Source organism: Phascolarctos cinereus, unplaced genomic scaffold, assembly GCF_003287225.1.
Source record: "Phascolarctos cinereus isolate Bilbo 61053 unplaced genomic scaffold, phaCin_HiC Scaffold_726;HRSCAF=1367, whole genome shotgun sequence".
Classification (NCBI taxonomy): domain Eukaryota; kingdom Metazoa; phylum Chordata; class Mammalia; order Diprotodontia; family Phascolarctidae; genus Phascolarctos; species Phascolarctos cinereus.
In genome coordinates this window covers 391,564,424-391,587,597 of record NW_027556098.1, presented here as the reverse complement: position 1 = coordinate 391,587,597, position 23,174 = coordinate 391,564,424, and the positions used below count along the sequence as shown (strand labels likewise).

General features: G+C 44.0%; 1 protein-coding gene across 5 annotated transcripts in view; it reads right to left on the bottom strand.

Moving 5' to 3' along the window:
- Window positions 1-17,867: 17,867 nt before the first annotated feature.
- The window catches only part of CTNNBIP1 (catenin beta interacting protein 1), a 55,129-nt gene continuing 49,822 nt past the window's right edge, over window positions 17,868-23,174 (bottom strand). For all 5 annotated transcript variants that reach the window (XM_020974344.2, XM_020974332.2, XM_020974338.2 and 2 more), the window contains one exon: window positions 17,868-20,562. In XM_020974344.2, the coding sequence (XP_020830003.1) occupies window positions 20,504-20,562 (59 nt within the window). In that variant the 3' untranslated portion in view covers window positions 17,868-20,503. The remainder of the gene's footprint in view (window positions 20,563-23,174) is intronic.

Sequence of the window (23,174 nt, the reverse complement as noted above, 5' to 3'; positions counted from 1 at the left end):
AAATAAAAGCCCTCTCCTAAAATGTGGACTTCAGGGGGAGGTAGGTGGTGCAGTGGATAGAGCACCGGCCCTGGAGTCAGGAGGACCTGAGTTCAAATCTGACCTCAGACACATAACACTCACTAGCTGTATGACCCTGGGCAAGTCACTTAACCCCAATTGCCCTTACCAAAAATAAAATAAAATGTGGACTTCAGGGCACCCAAGAGGATGCAGTGTGGATCAGAGGAAAGAGGCTGGCTCTCTACTCCCAGAACATGGGTTCAGGTCCAGCCTCTGTCCCTAGCTACCAGGGTGACCATACACAAGCAATGTCTCAGGGCCTCGGTTTCCCCTTCCATTAAATGGGAGATTTGGACAAAGCAGGGATTCTTCACCTAGGGTCTATGAAGTTTTCAAAAAATATTTCATAAATAGCACTTCGACCAGAGGACTTCGCCAGATGATGTCCAGAGTGTTAGACAGCTGTATGAGAAGAGACTTCTGAGGCTTTGAATGGACAATTTATTGTTACTTTTGGGTCTCTGTATCGACTTAATAAGGGCACTGCCCCTTTTTACTTTGTCAATGCCTCGGTCAATTCCTTCCTTCCTTCTCCCATATTGTTTTAAGTCCCCAAAATCCCTTGATGAAATGTTGCCCAGCAGTACAGCCCCAGATAGAACCATCATTAAGGTATTGCAAAGTTTAACCACTTTAGCTGAGGAGTTGGCAGAGAACTCTTGGATAGATAATTGATTAAAGGGATAGTTAGAATCCTGGTTTGGCAAATGGAAGGGAATGGCTGTGTCCATTCAGGAGTATTAACTGCTGTAAGATGTTGTACAGTTCCATGCACTAGGGGACTGGTACAACAATTGATAGAGACATCCCTCACTAAAGATTATCCCAGTAGGACCCACAGTGGGAGTTCAGATGGCAGGCTCTGGCAATATAAGGATGATGATACCTTATGTATCAATAAGACTTTCCCCAATGATGGAAAATGCAAAATCATGTTAAGGAGATTAGAGGATAAGGAAATTGGGAAGGTGTGGAAACCAAAGCTTCACTTAAAAAAAAATTAGGAATTGCAAGAAACGAAAGAGTTAAGTTTCCACATAAGTAGATAAGAAATCCACACAGACGGATTAACTTCTACGTCACCGGGAGGAGGTGGGGGGGTTGGTTGATGACACAGTTCTAGGCACTCGGTATGTGTTAGGGGTGGGGCATATAGGGAAGGTTATAACCCAGAAGAATTAGGACCAATCCTGATCCAGAAGGGAGGAGTGAGGCAATTACTAGCTATAAAGATTGCTCTGGCTTCTTTTATCTCCTGCATTTCTCTCCTTCCAAGGAGGTGCACCAGCTTCTGGCGAGAATCAAAATGACGCACTTCAACCTCTTTAATAAAAAGTCTTTGAGACACCAGTCAAAAAAAAATTCAATATTTTAATGTGATGTATTTCCTTTGTAATCCTATGTATTTTAATTTATGCACTTAAAAATCTTATTCTGAGGAAGGTTCTGTAGTGTTCATCAGAATCCCTGAATGAAAATGCCAAGGAGGCTTCCAGCTCTAAATCTGTGACTGGATTGGGTAGGAGTAATGACCATATATGAAAACTGGGTTCTATGGTTACCTGTGTATTCGGAGAATAGTTTGTGAGTCATTTTACTCAATTAGACTTTGAGTTCCTTGAATTGTAGGATTTCTACCTGGAAGAAATTTGGAGATCATGCTGTCCTCATTTTACCCATGAGGCAACCAAGGTGCACAGAGGTTAAAGGACTTTGCCAATGCCACAAATTTGAATGCAGGTTGATTCTAAGTACAAGGTTCACTCCTCTCCGTGATGCTGCCTTTTCTAGGGCATGAGGTGGAAGCCTGGATTTGTGGACTGGGGTAGGAGACATGACAGGCAGGAAGAGTCTGGAGAAGCTAAATCCTTCTGTAGATCAAGGTCACAAGGACCAGTCTTTTTTTTTTAATTTATTTTATTAATTTATTTTGATTTATCAACAATCACTTCCATATGCTTTTGAGTTGAAAATTTTTCTCCCCCTTCCTCCCCACCACCCTCCCCAACAGCACACAACCTATACATTTACATTCCTATTATAACATATTTTTACGTTAGTGATGTAAGTAAAAATTAAAACCAATAGGAGGAACCATCAGAAAGAGGAAACAAAACTCAACAGAAGGTAAAAACACATGATAGCAATTCGACTTCCATAGTTCTTTCTTTGGATGTGGACAGCATTTTCCATCACGAGGCCTCTGGAGATGTCTTAGATCCTTGTATTGCTGAGAAGGGTTCAGTTTAACATTCTTAGTCATTGCATAACGTGGCTGTTATTGTATACAAAGTCCTCTTGGTTCTGCTCACTTCACTCAACATCAGACCATACAAGTCTTTCCAGGTTTTTCTGAAGTCAGCCTAGTCATCATTTCTCATAGCACAATAGTATTCCATTACATTCATATACCACAACTTGCTCAGCCATTCCCCAATTGATGGGCACCCTCTCAATTTCCAATTCTTTGCCACCACAAAAAGAGCTGCTATGAATATTTTTATACATGTGGGTCCTTTTCCCATTTCCTTGATCTCTTTGGGATATAGCCCTAGAAGTGCTATTGCTGGATCAAAGGGTATGCACATTTTTATAGCACTTTGGGCATAGTTCCAAATTGTTCTCCAAATGGTTGGATCATTTCACAACTCCACCAGCAATGCATTAGTGTTCCAATTTTCCCACATCTTCTCCAACATTTATCATTTTCCTGTTTTGTCATGTTGGCCAATCTGATAGGTGTGATGTGGTACCTCAGAGTTGTTTTGATTTGCATTTCTCTAATCAATAATGATTTAGAGCATTTTTTCCTATGACTATGGATGGCTTTAATTTCTTCAATTGAGAACTGAATGTTCATATCCTTTGGCCATTTATCAATTGGGGAATGGCTTGTATTTTTATAAATTTGTTTTAATTCTCTATATATTTTAGAAATGAGGCCAAAAGGACCAGTCTTTTCAAGCTACCTGCTGATCTGAAAGCTTGGAGGGCAGAGAGGCAGAGAAGCAGCTGCTCAGGGGAGACAGAGAGTCAGAAGTTGAGGGAGATAGCTGTATGGGGATCAGAAATTCGGAGAGACTTGAGATGAAGGGTCGGAGCTGGGGTCCAGGTAGAAAGGACCTTACTTTTCTCTTGTGATAGTTTCCATACTCTTTCTTGTTAACTCCCTTCCCCTCCACCACCTCACCCTGCCTCCATTAGTGGTGTGCTGGTAAATGTTTAACAACCAGCTCTCTGGGTGGGGAGAGGTAGGGTGGGGAGGGGGAGCATACTAACCGAATGACTCGTTTCTAAGTTTAGACAGCAATCTCTTACGTCTAAACAATCAGCAAAACCATAAATCAAGCCCAGATTTGTAGTGTTTGTAGATTTCAAAGGTGTAAAAGCTCAAACTGAAAATTTAACAGTCAGCTCTAGGGAAGACAGTAGGCACTGAATCCAGCCCCCTCACCTGTGCTTAGGACTTGCTCTGACTCCAGAAGCTGTGCCTTCTTTATTCCCCCTCTCTGCTCCACCCTCAAATGTTCTCCATAAACTTCAGCCTGCTGTTCATGACCCCATTCCAGAGTGACAAAATTAACAGCATTGATTTCTCACATTTCTATAGCATATTAAGGTTTACAAAGCACCTTTCTCAAGCCAGTCCTGTAAATAGGGCAACTCTTATTCTTGCTGCTCAGCAAATGAGAAAACTGAGGCCCACAGAGGTTATAAGTGGTTTCCCCCAGGTCACAGAATTGGCTCTGGGGTCAAAGAACCTTCATATCCAGCCTCCGCCCTTATTATCTGTGTGACACTGGGCAATTCACTTAACAACATCCCAGGGATTCTTGATCTTCCAAAATGAGGAGGTACTGGACCAGTCAAGTCAACATGCATTTACTGTATTAAATACTGGGGATGTTTTTGTTTGGTGGTTTCAGTGTTGTCTGACTCTTCCTGACCTGGTGAAGAGGGGAGTGGGTCAGGCAGTCAATAATCATTTATTTGGCACCTGCTATATTTGGAGTTTTCTTGGCAAAGATACTGGAGTGGTTTTCCCATTTCCTTCTCCAGCTCATTTTACAGATGAGGAACTAGAGAAAGGCAAAAATAGTCCCTGCTCTCAAAGAGCCCAAAACCCAATGAGGGGATACAACATGCAAACAACCGTAAAAACAAGAAATACACAGGGAAAATTGGAGGTAATCTCAGAGGGAAGTCACAAAAATTGAGGGGAACTGGGATATAATAATAATGATGATAATAATGATGATGATGATAATAATAGTAACTAGCTTTTTGTCCTTGTGAAATACTTTACAAATATTATCTCGTTTGATCTTCACAACAACCCTGGAAGGTAGGTGCTATTATCATTCCCATTTTACAGAGGAGGAAACTGAGGCAGACAGAGGTTGATGGAGTCGCCCAGGGTCATGCAGATCCTAGATTTAAATTCAGGTTGTCCTTTTCAGCAATACAAGGATCTAAGACATCTCCAAAGGCCTCATGATGGAAAATGCTATCCACATCCAAAGAAAAAACTATGGAGTTTGAATGCAGATCAAAGCATACTATTTGCTATTTTTTTCTTCTGTTGTGTTTTGTTTCCTCTTTCTGGTGGTTCCTCCTATTAGTTCTAATTCTTACTTACAATATCACTAATGTGAAAATATGTTTAATAGGAATATACATGTATAGCCTATATCAGACTGCATGCTTTCTTGCAGAGGGAGGGGGAGAAAAATTTAAAACTCAAAATCTTATGGAAGTGATTGTTGATAATTCAAAATAAATTTTCAAAAATATTTTTAAAAAGAAAAAAGAGAGAGGTAAAGTGACTTACCTAAGGTCATATAGATAGCAAGTGAGAGGGTTAAGTTTTAAACCTAGGTTTTCTATTGATTTCCCCCAGTAGGTGGTAAGCTCCTACAGAGCAGAGATTCTCTATAACCCCAGTTCCTAGCATAAATACTTATTTTTTCTACATTTATTTATTTTATCTTTAATTTTTGAAATAAAACAAGAATTTCCACAAGACAGTATAATAAAAGAGATGATGGCACATGAAACTGCAAATCTATTATGTACAACTTGCTATTCCTTTTAAAATATATAATGAATATAAAATAAACCCACATAAATCATTGTCATTTCTATATATTACCAACAAAGTCCAACAGCAAGAGATAGAAAGAGAAATCCCATTTAAACTTACTGTAGACATTATAAAATATTTAGGAGTCTACCTCCTGAAACAAACCCAGGAACTCTATGAACACAATTACAAAATGCTTTTCACACAAATAAAATCAGATCTAAATAATTGGAAAAACATCAGTTGCTCATGGGTAGGCCGAGCTAATATAATAAAAATGACAATCCTACCTAAGCTAATTTACTTATTCAGTGCCATACCAATCAACTACCAAAAAATTATTTTATAGAGTTAGAAAAAATAATAACAAGATTCATTTGGAAAAACAAAAGGCCCAGAATATCAAGGAACTAATGAAAAGAAATGCAGGGGAAGGTGGCCTAGCAATTCCAGATCTTAAATTGTATTATAAAGCAGCAATCATCAAAACTGCTTGGTACTGGCTAAGAAATAGGAGGTGGATCAGTGGAATAGGTTAAATATGCAAGACACAGTAGTCAATGACTATAGTAATCTATTATTTGATAAACCCAAAGACCCCAGCTTCTGGGATAAGAACCCACTCTTTGAAAAAAACTGCTGGGAAAACTGGAAAAGAGTATGGCAGAAACTAGGCATAGACCCAAATCTCACACCATATACCAAAATTAAAGTCAAAATGGGTTCATGACTTAGATATAAAGGCTGATACCATAAGTAAACTGGGAGAACAAGAATAGTTTACCTATCAGATCTATGGAGAACAGAAGAATTCATGACCAAACAGGAGATAGAGAACATTATGAAAAGCAAAATGGATAATTTTGATTACATTAAATTGAAAAGTTTTTGCACAAACAAAGCCAATGCAACTAAGATTAGAAGGAAGGTAGAAAATTGGGAAAGAATTTTTACAACCAGTCTCTCTGATAAAGGCCTCATTTCTAAAATATATAGAGAATTAAGACAAATTTATAAGAACACAAGCCATTCCCCAATTGATAAATGGTCAAAGGATATGAACAGACAGTTCTCAGATGAAGAAATTAAAGCCATCCATAGTCATAGGAAAAAATGCTCTAAATCGTTATCGATTAGAGAAATGCAAATCAAAACAACTCTGAGGTACCACATCACACCTATCAGATTGGCCAACATGACAAAACAGGAAAATGATAAATGTTGGAGAAGATGTGGGAAAATTGGAACACCAATGCATTGTTGGTGGAGTCATGAAATGTTGGAGAACAATTTGGAACTATGCCCAAAGGGCTACAAAAATGTGCATACCCTTTGATCCAGCAATAGCGCTTCTAGGGCTATATCCCAAAGAGATCAAACAAATGGGAAAAGGACCCACCTGTACAAAAATACCTCATAGCAGCTCTTTTTGTGGTGGCAAAGAATTGGAAATTGAGGGGATGCCCATCAACTGGGGAATGGCTGAACAAGTTGTGGTATATGAATGTAATGGAATACTATTGCGCTATGAGAAATGATGAACAGGCTTGACTTCAGAAAAACCTGGAAAGACTTAAATGGTCTGATGTTGAGTGAAGTGAGCAGAACCAAGAGGACTTTGTACACAGTAACAGCCACATTGTGGGATGACTAATATTGTTAAACTGAACCCTTCTCAGCATTATGAGGATCTAAGACATCTCCAGAGGCCTCGTGATGGAAAATGCTATCCACATCCAAAGAAAGAACTATGGAAGTCGAATTGCTATCATGTGTTTTTACCTTCTGTTGAGTTTTGTTTCCTCTTTCTGATGGTTCCTCCTATTGGTTTTAATTTTTACTTACAACTTCACTAATGTGAAAATATGTTTAATCGGTATGTAAATGTAAAGCCTATATCAGATTGTGCACCATCTTGGGGAGGGTGGGGGGGAGGAAGGGGGAGAAAAATTTTCAACTCAAAAGCATATGGAAGTGATTGTTGATAAATCAAAATACATTAATAAAATTTAAAAATAAAATAAAATATATAATGAAGTTATCATTTTTTTAAAATTCAGGTTGCTGAAGGTGAGATTTTGAGGTGAGACTTGAAGGAAACCAGAAGAGCCAGGAGGTAGAGGTAAGAAGGGACAACACAGGCGCAGCTAGGTGGCACGGTGGATAGAGCACCAGCCCTGGAGTCAAAAGGACCTGAGTTCAAATCTGACCTCAGACCTTTGATACTTACTAGCTGTGTGACCCTGGGCAAGTCACTTAACTCCATTAACTAGCCAAAAAAAAAAAAGAAGGGACAACATTCCTGCCATGGAGGACAGTCAGCGAAAAGGCAAGGTCCTCTTCAAGAGTCAAGGATAAACAACAATAATAAATGGAGATGTGAGATGGAGGGTCTTGGGGGAGCAGAATCAAGGAGGCCTTGGAGTGCAGGAGACAGTTAGATGGAGAAGGAGAGTGGGTCAGTCAGTCAATAACCATTTATCTGGCACCTGCTGTATACACAGCACTGTGCCACAAAGGAAAGGTAAAAGTTCCTGCTTGCCTAATCTAATGGGAAAGACAACATGCAAATGACCACACACAAACAAGCTATGGACAGGTTCAATAGGAAATAATCGACAGAAAGAAGCATTAGAATTAGGAAGATTGGGAAAGAAAGCTGTAAGATGGATCAGGGAATACAATGTCAGAAGACTGGAAGGGACAGGACTTACATTTGTCATGACAGTCTGTCCTGGTGACAGACTTTGAAAGTCAAACATACAATTCCAGGTTAGATCCCAGAGGTCATGGCCTAGGTCAGGAGTGGGAAACCTGCAGCCTGTGGCCCCACGTGGCTGTAGGTTCCCTACCCCTGACCTAGAAGACCACTGACCCAGATGACCTCTGAGGTCCCTCCCAGCTCTACTCCCATGGGCTGGCCACATTGTTTGACCACAAAACATATACGCTTGCCAAAAGGACTATTTTATGGAGAACTCACACAAGGCAAGCGTTCACATGGTGGTCAGAAGAAGCGATACAAGGACACTCTCAAGGTCTCTCTTCAGAACCATGGAATTGGTTGTGTGACATGGGAGACATTGGCACAGGACTGCTCAGCATGGCGTGCCCACATCAGAGAAGGTGCTGTGCTCTATGACCAAAGCAGAACTGAGGTAGCTCAAGAGAAACACAAGATGCACAAACTTGGAGACTCCACCCCAAATGTTCACATGGACCATTTGTGCCCAACCTGTGGTCGAGCATTCTGAGCTCGTATTGGTCTGATCAGCCACAGTCAGACACACTAAAACCTGACTCTAGCATAGTGATGGCATTTGGGTCTTCTTCGAGAACTAACAACCAACCAGCTAACCCAGCTCTAAATCTGCAGTCAGAACATTAGAGGCTGGAGACAAGGAGGTTCCTGAGCTTAAAGACATTGGGTGAAGGCCAGCCTCCTTTTCTGACTTCTCTGCAGAACTGAAGCTGCTGTCCCTGCCAAAGGCAAAGGGAACAGAGCAGGAGGAAGCCTTGGGGCATCTCTGGTCTAGAGTTACCTCCTAGGCCAAATCTAAGGGGTGGGGCCTCAGAAGACATAGCTGGAGGGTTCTTCAGCTCCCTGGAATCTGAGGAGCTGTGACTCTCCCAGCTCCCTCCTGTAGGAGGAAGTGGCAGCAGGACATGGATTAATCTGAGCTAGCTTTTCTGTAGTGCTTTAAGGTGTGTAAAAAACAAAACAAAATACCTTTCTAGGTGATCTTATTTGATCTTCACAACCCCCCCCCTTTTTTTCTTTTTTTAGGCAATTGGGTTTAAGTGATTTGCCCAAGGTCACACATCTAGTAAGTGTCAAGCGTTTGGTCTGAGGCCAAATTTGAACTCAGGTCCTCCTCACTTCAAGGCCGGTGCTCTATCCACTGCACCACCTAGCTGCCTCTACAACACCCTTTTAAAACAGGTGCAGTCATTATCCTCATTTTATGGATGACAAAACTCAGGCAGAGGGGTGAAGTGACTTGTTCAGGGTCACACAGCTAGTAAATGTCTGAGTCTGGATTTGAACCCAGGAAGATGCAGGCCTCTTGCCAAAACAGAAGCCCCAAGAGGAACTCACCAGTGGAAAAAGGGGGTTGACACAGCAGAGGTAAGAAAAAAATGACTGTTCCATGGCAAGCAGGCACTGGGCACAAAGGGACGTCCCAGGCTGAGCCTGCAGCCAGGCTACGTGACAGTTCTGAAAATCAGTAGCCTCACCCAGAGGTTATTTTAGCTAATCATAAACATGCCATAAGATCAAGGTGCCATGTAGTGTGTTCTCTACTGATGTATCAAGCATGAAACAGAAATCAATAGTGAAGCATTTACTTGAGACAGAATGACAAATGTAAATAACAGAGATGTGGCACCTTAGAATTGTTCTCAATCAACTCTCCTCTATCCCCATAATATATGAAGAAATTGCATTAGAATCCTTTGTTGGTGGAGAAGACGGCTCCTGGAAACCTGGAGCTTTGACAACAAGAAGAGTGTGGTAGAGGCTGGCACAATTCTCAGGCCTGGCCAGTGGCTGCCACCACTCATCAATTCCTTGGAAAAATAACTCCTTTTGCCTCAGCTACTCCCGCTTGCCTCTGCAGCCATCGTCTGTGCCGAAATCCAAGCAAGTATTCTGCCCCAGTGGGGGCGGGCATTCTTAGAAGATTTTCTCAACCATTCAGCAAATACCTGAATTGTAATCCAGGGAGTGCTATCCAAACTGTAAGAGAGATTTTCTCCATGTGGACTATCATCTGGCACCAGCTATCCATCTGCCCCTGGTGGGTGAGCCCCTCCTGGAGTCTCTAAACCCAAGTGGGGTGGGGTGTAGTATTGTGGGCAAGGTGGAGGTAGAGCTCAGGCCTGCCCTCTGCCTAAGGAGACCCATGAGGTTTTTTCCCTTTAATCAGACCTCAAATATGATTGGGTAGAGACAAGAGAACTAGGCACTGTGAGAGAGAGCAGACAAGATTCAGGCATCTTTTTTTTTTAAAAAGTCATAATATGGCTCTGATTCTTATAATCTAGCCACTGCCCAGATTTTTACAACCTAGCCACTAGCTCACAGGTGCTCAGATCCTTAAGAGTCTGGCCAATATTGCGGATCTTTAATAAACCTTGTCTTTGGCTGAAAGAAGGCTTGGGTCGAATTCTTTCAGGTAGGATCCGCATGTCATGATTTCAGGGTCCCAGCACTCCTAACCTCTAGACCTCATCATATGGTTCCCTGACCAGGAAAAACTGCCTTATACCAAGCTCTTCACCAGCCATGACTGGAAGACCTCCAATGACACCTTTGAGATCCCTCTCACATTGACTGGAACTGTTGTATTGAGGAAGAGATTTAATTATGAAGATAAGACTCATTACCATGTCATCATTCAAGCTAATATACAAATTCTTTCCCTCCAGCTCCTTCTCAAACCACTGAGAAAGCAAGAAACATGATACATATATATATATACATAGTCATGCAAAATATATTTCCAGATTAACTTTGGTCCAAAATAAATAAACAAGCAAACAAATGAATGAATGAATAAACAAATAAATGAATAAAATAAAAGCAAGAAAAATAAAGAGAAAAAATATGCTTCCAAAAAAAAAGTCACAACGTGCCCTGGCAGGGCCTTGGGTTAGAGTGACGTTGCTGGGCACCAGGCTGCCCAGCGTGTGCTGCTGTGACCTCCCCATATGTTCCATGGGTTATCTATGTGTGCTCAAGGAGCCGTGACCAATAGCCTTCCCCCTCCCCCCATGCCTTGTCCTGAGCAGGGGGGAGGGCTAAGCCGCCCTCCTGGTCCAGTGTGACCTTTCTTCCACATTAAAGGCTCCCCCTCATGAAAAGCACTTAATCTGTACTTGTCACAGGAATCTTACCCAGCGTGAGTTTGTGTGTGTGTGTGTGTGTGTGTGTGTGTGTGTGTGTGTGTGTGACCCCATCCATCAGGGTAAAGTGGATTTCCATTTTATTTAAAAAATAAGTAGGGCTGGGATAGAGCCATTTCCTAACCTGAAGACAGTTATCACATCTTTGCAGAAGGCTCCTCCAGCTCTGTGTCAGGAGAAGTTGAAGGGGGAGAGGGCTCATGACCTGGATGGCCTTCCACCTTCCAATTTGTTAACCTCTTTTTGTTCAATAAAGGCTTGGAATTAGAAGAAAGGGGTGGTAGGCAGCTAGGTAGCACAGTGGATAGAGCACCAGCCCAGAAGTCAGGAATACCTGAGTTCAAATCTGACCTCAGACACTTGACACTTACTAGCTGTGTGACTCTGGGCAAGTCATTTAAACCCGTCTGCCTAGCCAAAAAAAAAAAAAAAGAGCGTTACCATGAGCTACTTATTCCTATTGGCAAAATCCAAGGAGGCAGATGAAGGCTGCTTTGTCCTTGGACCTTCTTCTGACTTGAGAATCTGATAGCACCCACTGTGCAGGTACAATACTCCTCCAGCAAATTGTTTTAGTCTGGGGGAATCTTGAATTCATGGGCCAGAGTACTGAGCCACCTTCATTTACATTTAGGATTCAAGCCAGACTGGCCTTCTTCTGGTTCCTCTCAAGAAAAACAACATAGGCAGATGACCCAGAATGAGTCAAGGATGAATCCCCACCCTGAGCCCACATTCTTCGTTATTTCCACTCCTAGCTAGACTCTCAGTGTGTCCCCGAGAGTTGAACCAGCTACATGCCTGGCACCCGGTCAGTCAGTCACTCTGCTCCAGACTGTTCAACAACTTGTATCTCTTTAAATACAGACATGATGCCCTTTGTTAGAATGTAAGCACCTTGAGGACAGGAATTGCTTTGTTTTTGCCTTTATATCTCCAGTATTTAGTGCCTGGCCCATGAGAGGCGCTTGATAAATATTAGTATACACACATCCTGTCCTTCCCCACTCTCCTGTGGTACCACTATGAGACTTACAGGACTTCTCGATGATCCTACTATGATTACAAAGTAACATGGGAGGGGCAGCTGAGTGGTGCAGTGGATAGAGCACCAGCCTTAGAGTCAGGAGGACCTGAGTTCAAATCAGACCTCAGACACTTGACACTTACTAGTTGTGTGACCCTGGGCAAGTTACTTAACCCCTGACTGCCTCACCAAAAATTTTTTAAAAAGTCACGTGAACAATAATAGCTAGCATTTCTATAGCACTTTAATATTTGCAAAATGCTTTATATATCTTTTCTCTTTTGACCTTCACAACAACTTGGGGGTCGGGGTTGGGGGGATAGGTGCAATCACTCTCCCCATTTTGTTGTTTGTCCTTCATTCTCAGAGAGGACCATGACATCAAGCAGGTGAAGCCATGAAGTGCACTGGAATTGGATTTAAGTGAGGCAGGACTGTGCAGAGTCACCAGCCTTACTTTCTCCTCCAGAGCCATCTTGGTCCAGTGGCCAGATATACATCAGGACTACTGGTATTCCCATTTTACAGATGAGGAAACTCTAAAACTGTAAACTAATACTTCCCGACTCCAGGTCCAGAACTCTATGTACTTGCCAGCTAGCCTGACTGACAGTTCCTTCATATAGCTCCTGAGGTCCTCTGTCCCTGAGAGGGTGATTTTCTGAGATCACTTCTTGAACAGGCTGGGAGTAGTTCAGACAGATCATGTTTCTTGTTCCTTGGGCACACACCACTCATGTGCTAGTGCTCACCCCATTAATGGCTCAGGCACCAGAGAATCTCCAGAGAAGAATTTTTTTTTACATCCATACCTGGGCCAGAAGGTTCAGAGTTTCTGAGATGTTCTCTTGCAGAAGTAATCTCTCTTCCTTCAAGATTCCACATCATGGTCATGGATTCTCAGGGTATATAGCCCCAGTCCACTGTCTTAACTCACTTTGAATAGATTGGAGTTGGTCCTAAGCAGTGCTGAAGCTCCAGAGGCATTCATTTGCTTGGGCCCTGTGCCCTTTCCAATAATGGCTTTAAGTGTACAAAGTACCCTATGCAGTTTTCCTTTGATTTTCAGGAAAAAAAAAAACCTGTGAAATAAGTGCTTAGAGGTTTTATCACCCCATTTTACAGGTGAGGACACTGAGATTCAGAAACTGTAGGTGACTTGCCTGCTAGCTTGTGGAAGCATATTTTAAAATATTTTAGTTTCTATAGAAACAATAAAAAATAATATCTCACCAGCCTAAAACTTTTCCTTTTAGGAAAATGGGCAGAACAAAAAGTAAGGACTTTCTTAGAGAACAGACTTAAAAATCTTTGAACAAAGAATAACTCTTGTCTTGTCTACAGCATTCTCTTTCTCATCTCAAAGTGATTGGGATACTGATCCATCTAAAGGCAAGTCTTTCCTTATCATTTAAAGGCATTATCCCGGAATTCACCTAAGAGAAGCTTAGAGAACTGTTCACCTAAGAGAATCTTTATTGCATAGGAAGGGAAGCACCCTCGCCTCCTTCTACTTAGAAAAGAGTTTGATGACTACTATGAAAGTGTTTTGCATGACTACACATGTATAACCTGTATCGAGTTGCTTGCCTTCTCAATGAGAGTGGCTGGGGAGGGAGGAAGGGAGAAAATTTGGAACCTAAAGTTTTAAACACAAATGTTAAAAATTGTTTTCACATGCAACTGAGAAATAAGATATACAGGCAATGGGGTATAGAAATCTATCCTGCCCTACAGGAAAAGAGAAGGGGAAGGGAAAAAGAGAAGGGGAGGGTGGAGATAGAAGGGAGGGCAGATTTGGGGAAGGGGTATTCAGAATGCATGCCATCTTGGGGTGGGGGAAGGGACGGAGACAGGGAGAAAATTTGGAACTCAAAATCTTGTGGAAGTGAATGTTTAAAACTAAAAATAAATTAACAGAATCCTAAAAAGATAAAATAAAAATGAAGAAAAGAGTCTGGATTTCTCCCATTGGTTCTAATTCTTTACAACATGACTAATGTGAAAACAGGTTCAATATGAATGTACGCGTAGAACCTACATCAAATTGCACGTGGCCTTGGGCTGGGGGGAAGGGGAGAAATGGGGAGAAAATCTGGAAGCCAAAGTCTTATGGAAGTGCATGATGAAAACAAAAAATAAATAAATAAATTTTGAAAAAAGAAAAGAGTTTGGAGTCTCAATTTCTATTTCTAGGAGGAAAGAGTCCCATTGATTCCTCCAGGGGAGTGGTCCAAGAGAAAATGCCATGGTCATTTTTTAACTCATCTTTTCTTGAATATATTCACCTCAAACTGCATTTCACGTAATGTGATTTTTTTTTTGCTCCAGATTCCTATAAACGTACCTGGAGAGCACTCCCGAACCCACGGAGAAGTTCTGCACAAGGGCAAGGGAAGGTCCCAGACTCAGACCAGGCTGCCCCCAGACCTGGGTTGGGGTCCTGTGCCCCTTCCTTCTTTCCAGTGTTCTGACACTTCCTTCCCCTGGGAACTAACTACACCAGCTTGGTTGATGCTCCTTATTCACAATTCTGCACCTCTTCCGTCCACTGTATTTGTCTCGAGTTGTCTCTTTACGCCTGGAATGCCCTCCCTTTTTTCCCCTGCCTCCTAGTTTCCTTCAAGTACCAGCTCAAATTTGACGTTCTGTAAATTTTTCCCTGCCTACCCCTAGGTCCCTCCCTCTGAACCTGCATTCTATTTATACTGTACGTATACCTTGGTCATCCAGGGACCACATCTTGGCCTTTGTCTGCATCCCCATTGCTTAACATAGTGCCTGGCACATAACAGATATGCAATAAAGGCTTGCTAATTTACCCACTCCATCTTGTCTATTAGAATGTAAGCTCTTTGAGGGCAGGGGATTGTTTTTACTTCTTATTTGTTACCTTCAGTGCATAGTACCTCTTAATAAGTGTTTGTTAAATGGCTTATGGCCAGCCTTGAAATTCACACCTAAGTAATACTTTCAGCCCTTGAGGCCCGACTTTCTAATTGGGTGGTTCCTCCCATAACCTCCATATAAGGTGGATGCCATGGTCCACTAACTCTTAGTTCCTCACCAGGAGGAATGCTGAAATTTTCCAGCATATCTTCCTCACCCCCACCTTTATCAGCTTCCTTTTACGAGTTGTCTTCCTTCTTTTTCTTTTTTTTGGATGGGCAATGTGGGTTAAGTGACTTGCCCAGGGTCACACAGCTAGTAAGTGCTATGTGTCTGAGGCTGGATTTGAACTCAGGTCCTCCTGACTTCAGGGCCAGTGCTCCATCCACTGCGCCACCTAGCTGCCCAGGTTGCCTTCCTTCTTTAGAATGTAAGCTCCTTGAGGGTAAGGATTATCTTTTTTTTTTTCTGAAAGTATTTCTGTTTCCAGCACTTATCACGATGCCTGGCACGTAATAAGCTTTTAATCAATACTTGTTGACTGACCATCGACTGGCTGATTGACAATGTACGGTCAGAAGTGACGTTCACACTCACATCTCCTGGCTCCAAATCCAATCCTCTTACCACCGTTAACACCTTGTTTCTAGACGGTGACAAGAAAGTTATTGCTGAAATCTTCTGGGGACCATCATGGAAAAGCACTGACTCTGGAATCAAGATCAGATGACCTGAGTTCAGCATTCACCTCTGACCCCTCTGGGATTTTGGGGAAGGGGCCTTGCCTGGGCCACTGTTTCCCCATCTGTAAATCGAAGGGGTTGGACGCATTGGCGTTTGCCGTCCCTTCTGGCTCTAGATCAATTATCCTGTCTAACAAATTTGGAGCCTTCTCCATTACATCATGGGCACAGTGGATTACCCAGAAATCTGACATTAAGTGCAAGGGCTCCAGGATTGTGACCTTTTTGGCCTTGTGTTACGATTCTGAACTTGTTTCCTCTCTGAAAAGAAATGAACCACTCTAGACCTCTTCAAAGTGGGTGCTGGTATAGGGGACGAGGGAAATGGAATCTAAGACAAGCTGACTGTAGTGCTGGGATCTCCGAGGGGGCACTTGGGAGGGGAGGGCCCCTCTGTGCACCTCCTCCCTCCTTCAGGAAATGGTCAGCCACCAGAACAATGGACAATGCAGAGGATCGCTTTTCCTGGTTACAAAGGGGCCTGTTCAAGCTGGGTTGGCTGCAGCCAATTCTCCCAGCTACTATTTATTCACCTGTAGGGAGGTGGGGTGGGGAGATAAGAGAGGCTCCATTTACTTCTAACCATGACTCCCATCCTCCATCCCACCCCACTCCTACTCTCTCCTCAGGTCTGGGCAACAATGGGACACTTGATTTTTTCCTCCTTTCCCTAAGAATGCTGGAAGATCCCCAACGTACTTCCATACCTCTTCCAGTTCTTCAGATCAACCCATAACCTGGTGCCCCAGGTACTCCAGAATCCACAAAACTCAATGCAATCTACCCATGTTTATTTATTATAACTGAACATGCAGTTAGTTACCTGCTGTCATTTTTCTCCTGGCCTTGTCTTTATTTTCCCCAATCAATGGCTTATTTGTAACCTTGAAAAACATCATCTGAATATTTTCTGACATGTCCTCCCTTGCAAATAAAGAAAACTACTTGAGCAAAATCTAATCCCCAAAGACACTGTGTCTGACAGTACATGCAACATTCCATACCCACAATCTTTTACCTTTCTATGGAGAGGGAACTCATAAACCATACACTTCATGTGAGAGCACGGGACAATTTCTTTTTTGCCTTTATTCCCAGAACACAGTTGGTACTTAACAAATGTTTCTTGATTGACAGGCCTGAAAGGGCATCGGAGGTTATCTAATTGAACTCATTTATTTTACAGATGAAGAAGCTAATAAGGTTCAGAGGTTGTGACTTGCCCAAGGTCATACTGCAATTAAAGGACTGAACTGACATTTGAATCCAGGTCCTCTGACTGTCCAGTCCATGCTCTTCCCACTGTTTTCTCCTCTTTTTGTCTGGGACCAAGATTGGTTATTCAAACTGAAAAGGGGGGGGGGGTTAAGCTAGGTGGCACAGTGGATAGAGCACCGGCCTTGAAGTCAGGAGGACTTGAATTCAAATCTGGCCTCAGACCAAACACTCAACACTAGCTGTGTGACCCTGGGCAAGTCACTTAACCCCAATTGCCTAAAAAAAAAAAAATTGAAATTGATCTGAATTTGGCGGCATCTTATCTTATGTCCTTTTCTCAGTTCTTTTTGGCTCAGCACCAGTTCCTTTATCTTCCCTTGTTGCCCTGTTAGTCATCAGTCAACAAGCATTTATTTGGTGCTTACTGTGAGTACCAGGCACTTGGCTAAGCACTGGTGATACAGAGAGTGTATTAAAAAAAAACAAACAAAAAACCTAGCCTCTGCCTTCAAGGAGCTCATGTTCTAGCTTCAGATTAGACAGAAGGCAAACTGAGGGAAGGCACTGTACCTGGGGGACTAGAAACCTTGCAGAAAGGGGGGATTCGAGCTGCCTTGAAGAGAGTCTATCATTTACTACATTCTTACAGCACTTTTTTTCGGCCTCCTCCCAACCAAGGGATTTCCAGTTTCCAGCTTCTCTGCTACCAGGGTGCTGCTGCTGCTGCTATGAACATTTTGTTACAGAGCCTCTCCATTCCTCCCCATTTTTATTCTTGACTCTAGGAAACCAAATTTCCTCAATTGTCCTGCCTCCTCTTTCCTTTTTACTGGGAAAGAGGAAGTGCTCCCCAATGTGGGCCTGGGATGATGAAAAGAAATTACCGAGTGCACCTAACTCCCTGGAAAAAATTAACTCAGTCCGATCCCCGACAAGCTATTAAAAATCTTTATTGTTATTTTTTTCCCCAACAGTTACATTTTTAGTCAAAAGATTAAGCCACAGAAACACTTTTACTTTTCTTCTTCAGAAGATGAGACAGGTCAGAGTTGTCATTGGGGACACAAGAGAGATGCATGTTAGCTTGACACAGGCAGGCCTGGGGCCAAAAAGAAACACATAGCCACTACATCTGGAGTCTGCCCCTTGATGAGAGCCGCAGTCTTGCAAAGAGGACACTAGGCAATAAGAGACTGAAAACTGACTCCAAGAAGGGTGCCCTGGTGTGTCAGGGGCTCTTGGAGTTCACCTGTAATTGGGATTCCAGCTGATGACACTGAGCATTGCTTGCATGTTGTCCTTTGTAGGTGAAGATATTGCTACTGACCCACAATCAACTTGTCTCCCTAGAGGAGGGGAGATGAACATGTACAGGTGGCACATCCTCTTCCTTACTCCTGTTCCATCTGTGACCACGGCCAGGCAGCCTGGCTAAGGTTAGGGGCCGCTTTAGATTGTACCAAACTAACTGACCTTCAAGGGACTGGACCAAAGATCGCGGTGGCCTCGTTAGCATTACTAATTGGTCACAGACAGCAGAATGCTCTGCTGCTCCTGCTCTTCACGTGCTTGAGGTCATTAACCCACTGGCACTCTACAACTGCACACTCATGGCCTGGTGGCTGCAGGTTGGCCTCAAGCCCTTGGGCAGGAAGTACTGTTTGGCTCAGAGAGTCTCATCTACTCCCTGGGTAAAAGGGTTAGAGCTAGACCCTTTATGAAAAACTTGGGATTTGTTCAGGGATAGGGCTGAGGCTTCCTCTTCCCCAAGAAAAGTTTCGTATGGAGTTGGCATCTTTTCCTGTTTACCTGCTTGAAAGTACAGTCCTGTGCATGCCACAGAAAGGCAGGCAGGAGAGATGGGGGCACAGGGACCCTTCAGGGCAAGGAAGGCTGGGTGACCATGGGGAGCTTCTGATTTAACACTGCCTGCAGGGATTTGGCACCAAGGGCGCCCTGCTTCCTCTGCACCAACCCATGGCTCTACAAGCCTGGGCCCAGGACCATGTACAAGTGAGGAATTAATAAATGTGAGCGGATGCTGGCCCTACCTGCCACACTAGGAGAAGGCCCTGGTAGGGGCCTGCCAAGCAGAAATCTTGGCAACTATGGTGGATGATTTTCTTTGCAATCTGTAGGCAATTACAAGGGGCAGTGTAGGCTGGGGGAGAGGTCTTAGGCTCTCCAGACACTCTAGTTACTGCAAAACTGTTAGTGTAGGGGTGGGGTGGTGGAAGCATAAGGGAGGGGAGGGGAAAGTGGGGTAGACCAAAGGCATCCCAAGGACTGGTGAATAGAGCCCCATCTCCTCAACTGGCCACAGGTTCCAGAGCCAGGGGTCAAGTAATCCTGTGGGAAGGGTCTGTGTGCTTTTGTGGGGCCTCACGGTATTTAGCGTACTTTACTCCTAACACTGGAAGCAGCAAAAATCTCTAAACAAGGACGGAGAAGAGCTTCTCCCCTCCAAGTAAGAAGCTTCCAGGCTGCAGCACAAACAAGGTTACAAGGTGGAGGGAGGCCTGGATTTTCCTCAGCAACATCATCCTCACTCTACAAAGAGTGACATGCTAGAGAGCGAGCTTGAACACACACACACACTCACACACCCTCTCTCTCAGCTCCTGGTGACCTCTTAACACTGACTTTTACAGAGGTGAAACACAGTCTGTCCTGGGTCCTACTTTGCAGCTGTGGGCCTCCCCCCGCCAGGGGTCCTTTTACTTTCCAGCTCCAGTGAGGGCAGGTGCACTTATTAATGCAAATACACTCTTGAGTTGGCTTCCCCTGGGACCAGAGATTTCAAGCAGCAGAGGTGGTGTGGTTTTGTTGTTGTTTTTTGGGGGAAATCTATGGCTACTGGAGCCATGGAGGAGCCAACAGGAAATCAAACACATCGACCATAAGCCAATTGAATTCAAAAATAAAATTTAAAAGCAGCAGCAGCTCTTTGTGTAATAAATATCGCAAAGCACACTTGGTTTTGTATCTTTTTTTTCAAGTCAAATGTAACAGCCAATGCCCCAAACCCTGTTCTCTTTACTCAGAATCAAGCTGTCGAGATCAGCAGAATACCTGAAACCAATCAAAGAGAGAAACGTTTTCCTTTCACCAGCCAATCAGGAGTTGCTTCCAGTTTTAGGCAGCCAATCAAAACCTTTTCACATTCCTAAAAATGACCTAAATAAAGCACCAAGGCATAGGAAAGCTTCCTGGGAAGTTCTATGCCCAGACAGCCAGAAAAGGGATGAGGTGGTGAAAGAGGCAGAAATAAAAAGAAAAGGTTTCCATCGGTCAGGATTTAAAAAATAAAAAGGTTTCTCCCTGTAGCCAATTGCAGAGTCCATCCATTTGAACCAATCCCACGTGCCCACTGGTCTCTCCCTTGAGAACACAGCCAGCTGAGTAGAGGGGCTGGGAGGTGCTTTCCAGGGCAGGGTGGAGGGTGTTGGGGGCCTGAAGGCTGGGAAGGGGGAAAGGGCAGGGGACCCGGTGCAGTCAGCCAGCTTCTCGAGCTGGCAGAGCTCTCATGGCCCTCGCTGGCTTCCAGGGGGGTTCCAGGATGCTTTGTAGCTATTGCCTCCTGTCCTCTGTCTCCGACCTGGAAAACGCCATGACCACGTCCTCTGCACCTGCATCACAGAAAAACAGAAGCCAGGTGAGGGAGGGCACCAGCAAGTGGTGGGGCTGGTAGCTGAGGAGGCCCTAAGTAGGCCCTATGACCCAAGAGGCCTCTTAGGAATTTCTTCTGCCATTCTGACCCCAACCTTTCAGCACACTCCACCTTGCTGTAACCAGTCTTTAGGGAACCCTGCTCATTCTGCCTTCGTTTCCTAAACATCTTCCCGTCACCAGTGCTGTGGACATGTCTTCTAGAGCTAGAACCACATCAGCATAACCACGGCTGAGGGCTGGAAGCAGTTGACTTCAGGAGCAGCCCTGGAGGTTTGAGGGTGGGAGATGGGGGAATCCCCTCCCAGCTCACTTCTTTCAATCATGTATTCACTTGCCCGGTCTGGACAGAGTGTAATTAACAAACTGACATAAGAGCAACCGTTTACAGGCCTGTTAGAGAGTGAGAAGGGTGGAGGTGGAGGGGAAAAGAGAGATGTGGACCTCCTTCACTGCTGCTGCTGCTAAGAATAATAATAATGATAATAATAATAATGAATAGCTGGCATTTATATAGTGCCTACTATGTGCCAGGCACTGTACTGAGCTCTTTGTAAAATAGGTCACATGATCCCCACAACAACCATGGGAAGTGTTATTATTATCCTCATTTTACAGATGAGGGAACCGAGGCAAACAGAGATGACATGACAGGCTCCCTTTTTTTTTTTTTAATTATATACGTTGTTTTAGTCAAGTGTTTTTCACCAAGCACCACCTCGCCATACTGGGCCTTCTTAGGATTTCTGGGTTAGAGCTAGAAGTATCACTTGTTCAGCCCCTTATTTCTTACAAGATCAGGGAGGTGGAGTGCTTCATCACCTAGTACGCAGCAAAGCCAAGGTTCAAAGCCAGGCCCTCTGGCTACTCCACCATCCCGCCCTCTCTGACTGCTTTTCTCCTTAGCTGATCTTCACTGGGGTCAGACCTGCTCCCTCTGGGTGTCCCACAAGGAGCTTTCCCAGGCCAACTCCTCTTCTCCCTCCAAGTCTGCTTCAGATAGCATGTGCACACTGACGATTCTCAAATCTCACATCTACTTACCCTGCGCCGACCTCTCTGCCTCACACCTCCACCCGCCTTTCAGACAGTCTGAACCATCCCACTGCGCCAAAGTCCCAGCTCACTGTCTTTCCCCCAGACGCTCTTCCCTTTGATGCTGAGGGCACCATCCTCTCCCAGCCACCCAGGCCCACAACACACAAGCCATTTTTGCCCACTTTGCCTCCCTCTATTTCACCCTCTCCTGTCCAAGCTGTTGATTTCACCTCTGCCCCATCTCTCAAATATGACCCCTCTCTCCTGTGACGGGCCCTTATCGCCTCCCTCAGCTGCCAAAGTGCCAGTCTGACCACGCTTCCCCTGTACCCATTAAACTCCAGAGCTTCCCTAGGAACCCCTCCAGGATCAAATAGAAAATCCTGTTTAACATTCAAAGCCCTTCATACCGTGCCCCCCCTTCTCACCATTCTAGTCCTCTCACACCACACCCCCACCCCCATATACTCTGACCCAGTGAATCAAGACCCTCTACCTCCCAGCTCTGGGCATTCCCTCTGGCTGCCCCAGGCCTGGACTGCTCTCCTCCTCTGCTAGGACTGCCGACCTCCCTTGTTCCCTTCAAGTCCCAGTTCAAACCCCGGCGCCACAGGAAGCCTTTCTTAACCTCTTCATTCTAGTGCCTTCCCTGTCAAGTGTTCTAACTTACGCTGGCTGCAGCTTGTCTTCACATAGTGTCTGCATGTCTCCATTAGACTGTGCTCCCCGAAAATGAGTCCTCTCTTTGACCTTTCTCTGTATCCCCAGCACTTGGCACCGAGCCTGGCATACATACAGTAGGTGCTTAAAAAATGTTCACTGAATGGGGCAGCTAGGTGGCGCAGCAGATAGAGCACCGGCCCTGCAGTCAGAAGGACCTGAGTTCAAATCTGGCTTCAGACACATGACACTCACTAGCTGTGTGACTCTGGGCAACTCACTTAACCCATTACCTTATCAAAAAACAGAAGACGATGATGTGTTTATTGACGGACTGGAAGTTGTGGTTGAAAAGTTCTGTTTTGCCCTGAAGAGACTTGGACCAACAGCTTAAAGGATAACAGATCAAAGCTAGAAGAGAAACTAGGGGTCATCCAAGCAAACCTGCTCATTTTACACGTGAGAAAACTGAGTCACAGAGAGGTTAACTGATTTGCCAAAGTCACACAGGCAGTAAGGGATGGAGCCCGGGCTCCAAACATACTTGTCCTTCACTGCACAGACAACAGGGCAGACAACCTCCCTCCTCTAGCAGTTTCTGCTCCACAGAGTAAAAGCTGAGTTTTGTGGCTACGTTAGAATGTGCTTGTGGAGTTCCCCATGTCATGGGTAGTTAATAAGAACAAGAACTGAATCTGGAGCATTTTAGCAAGTAAACAGAAACGTACCTGGCCTGCCTGGACGAAGGGAGCTAAGAAATGCATTCCAAATGAGCATAATTCTCCAAGAGTCAACATTTTTGCAGGGTTCAGATGAAGTCAACTTTTTCATCGCAGGCTCAGAATTGATTAAATTAATAAAATACATGAAAGGC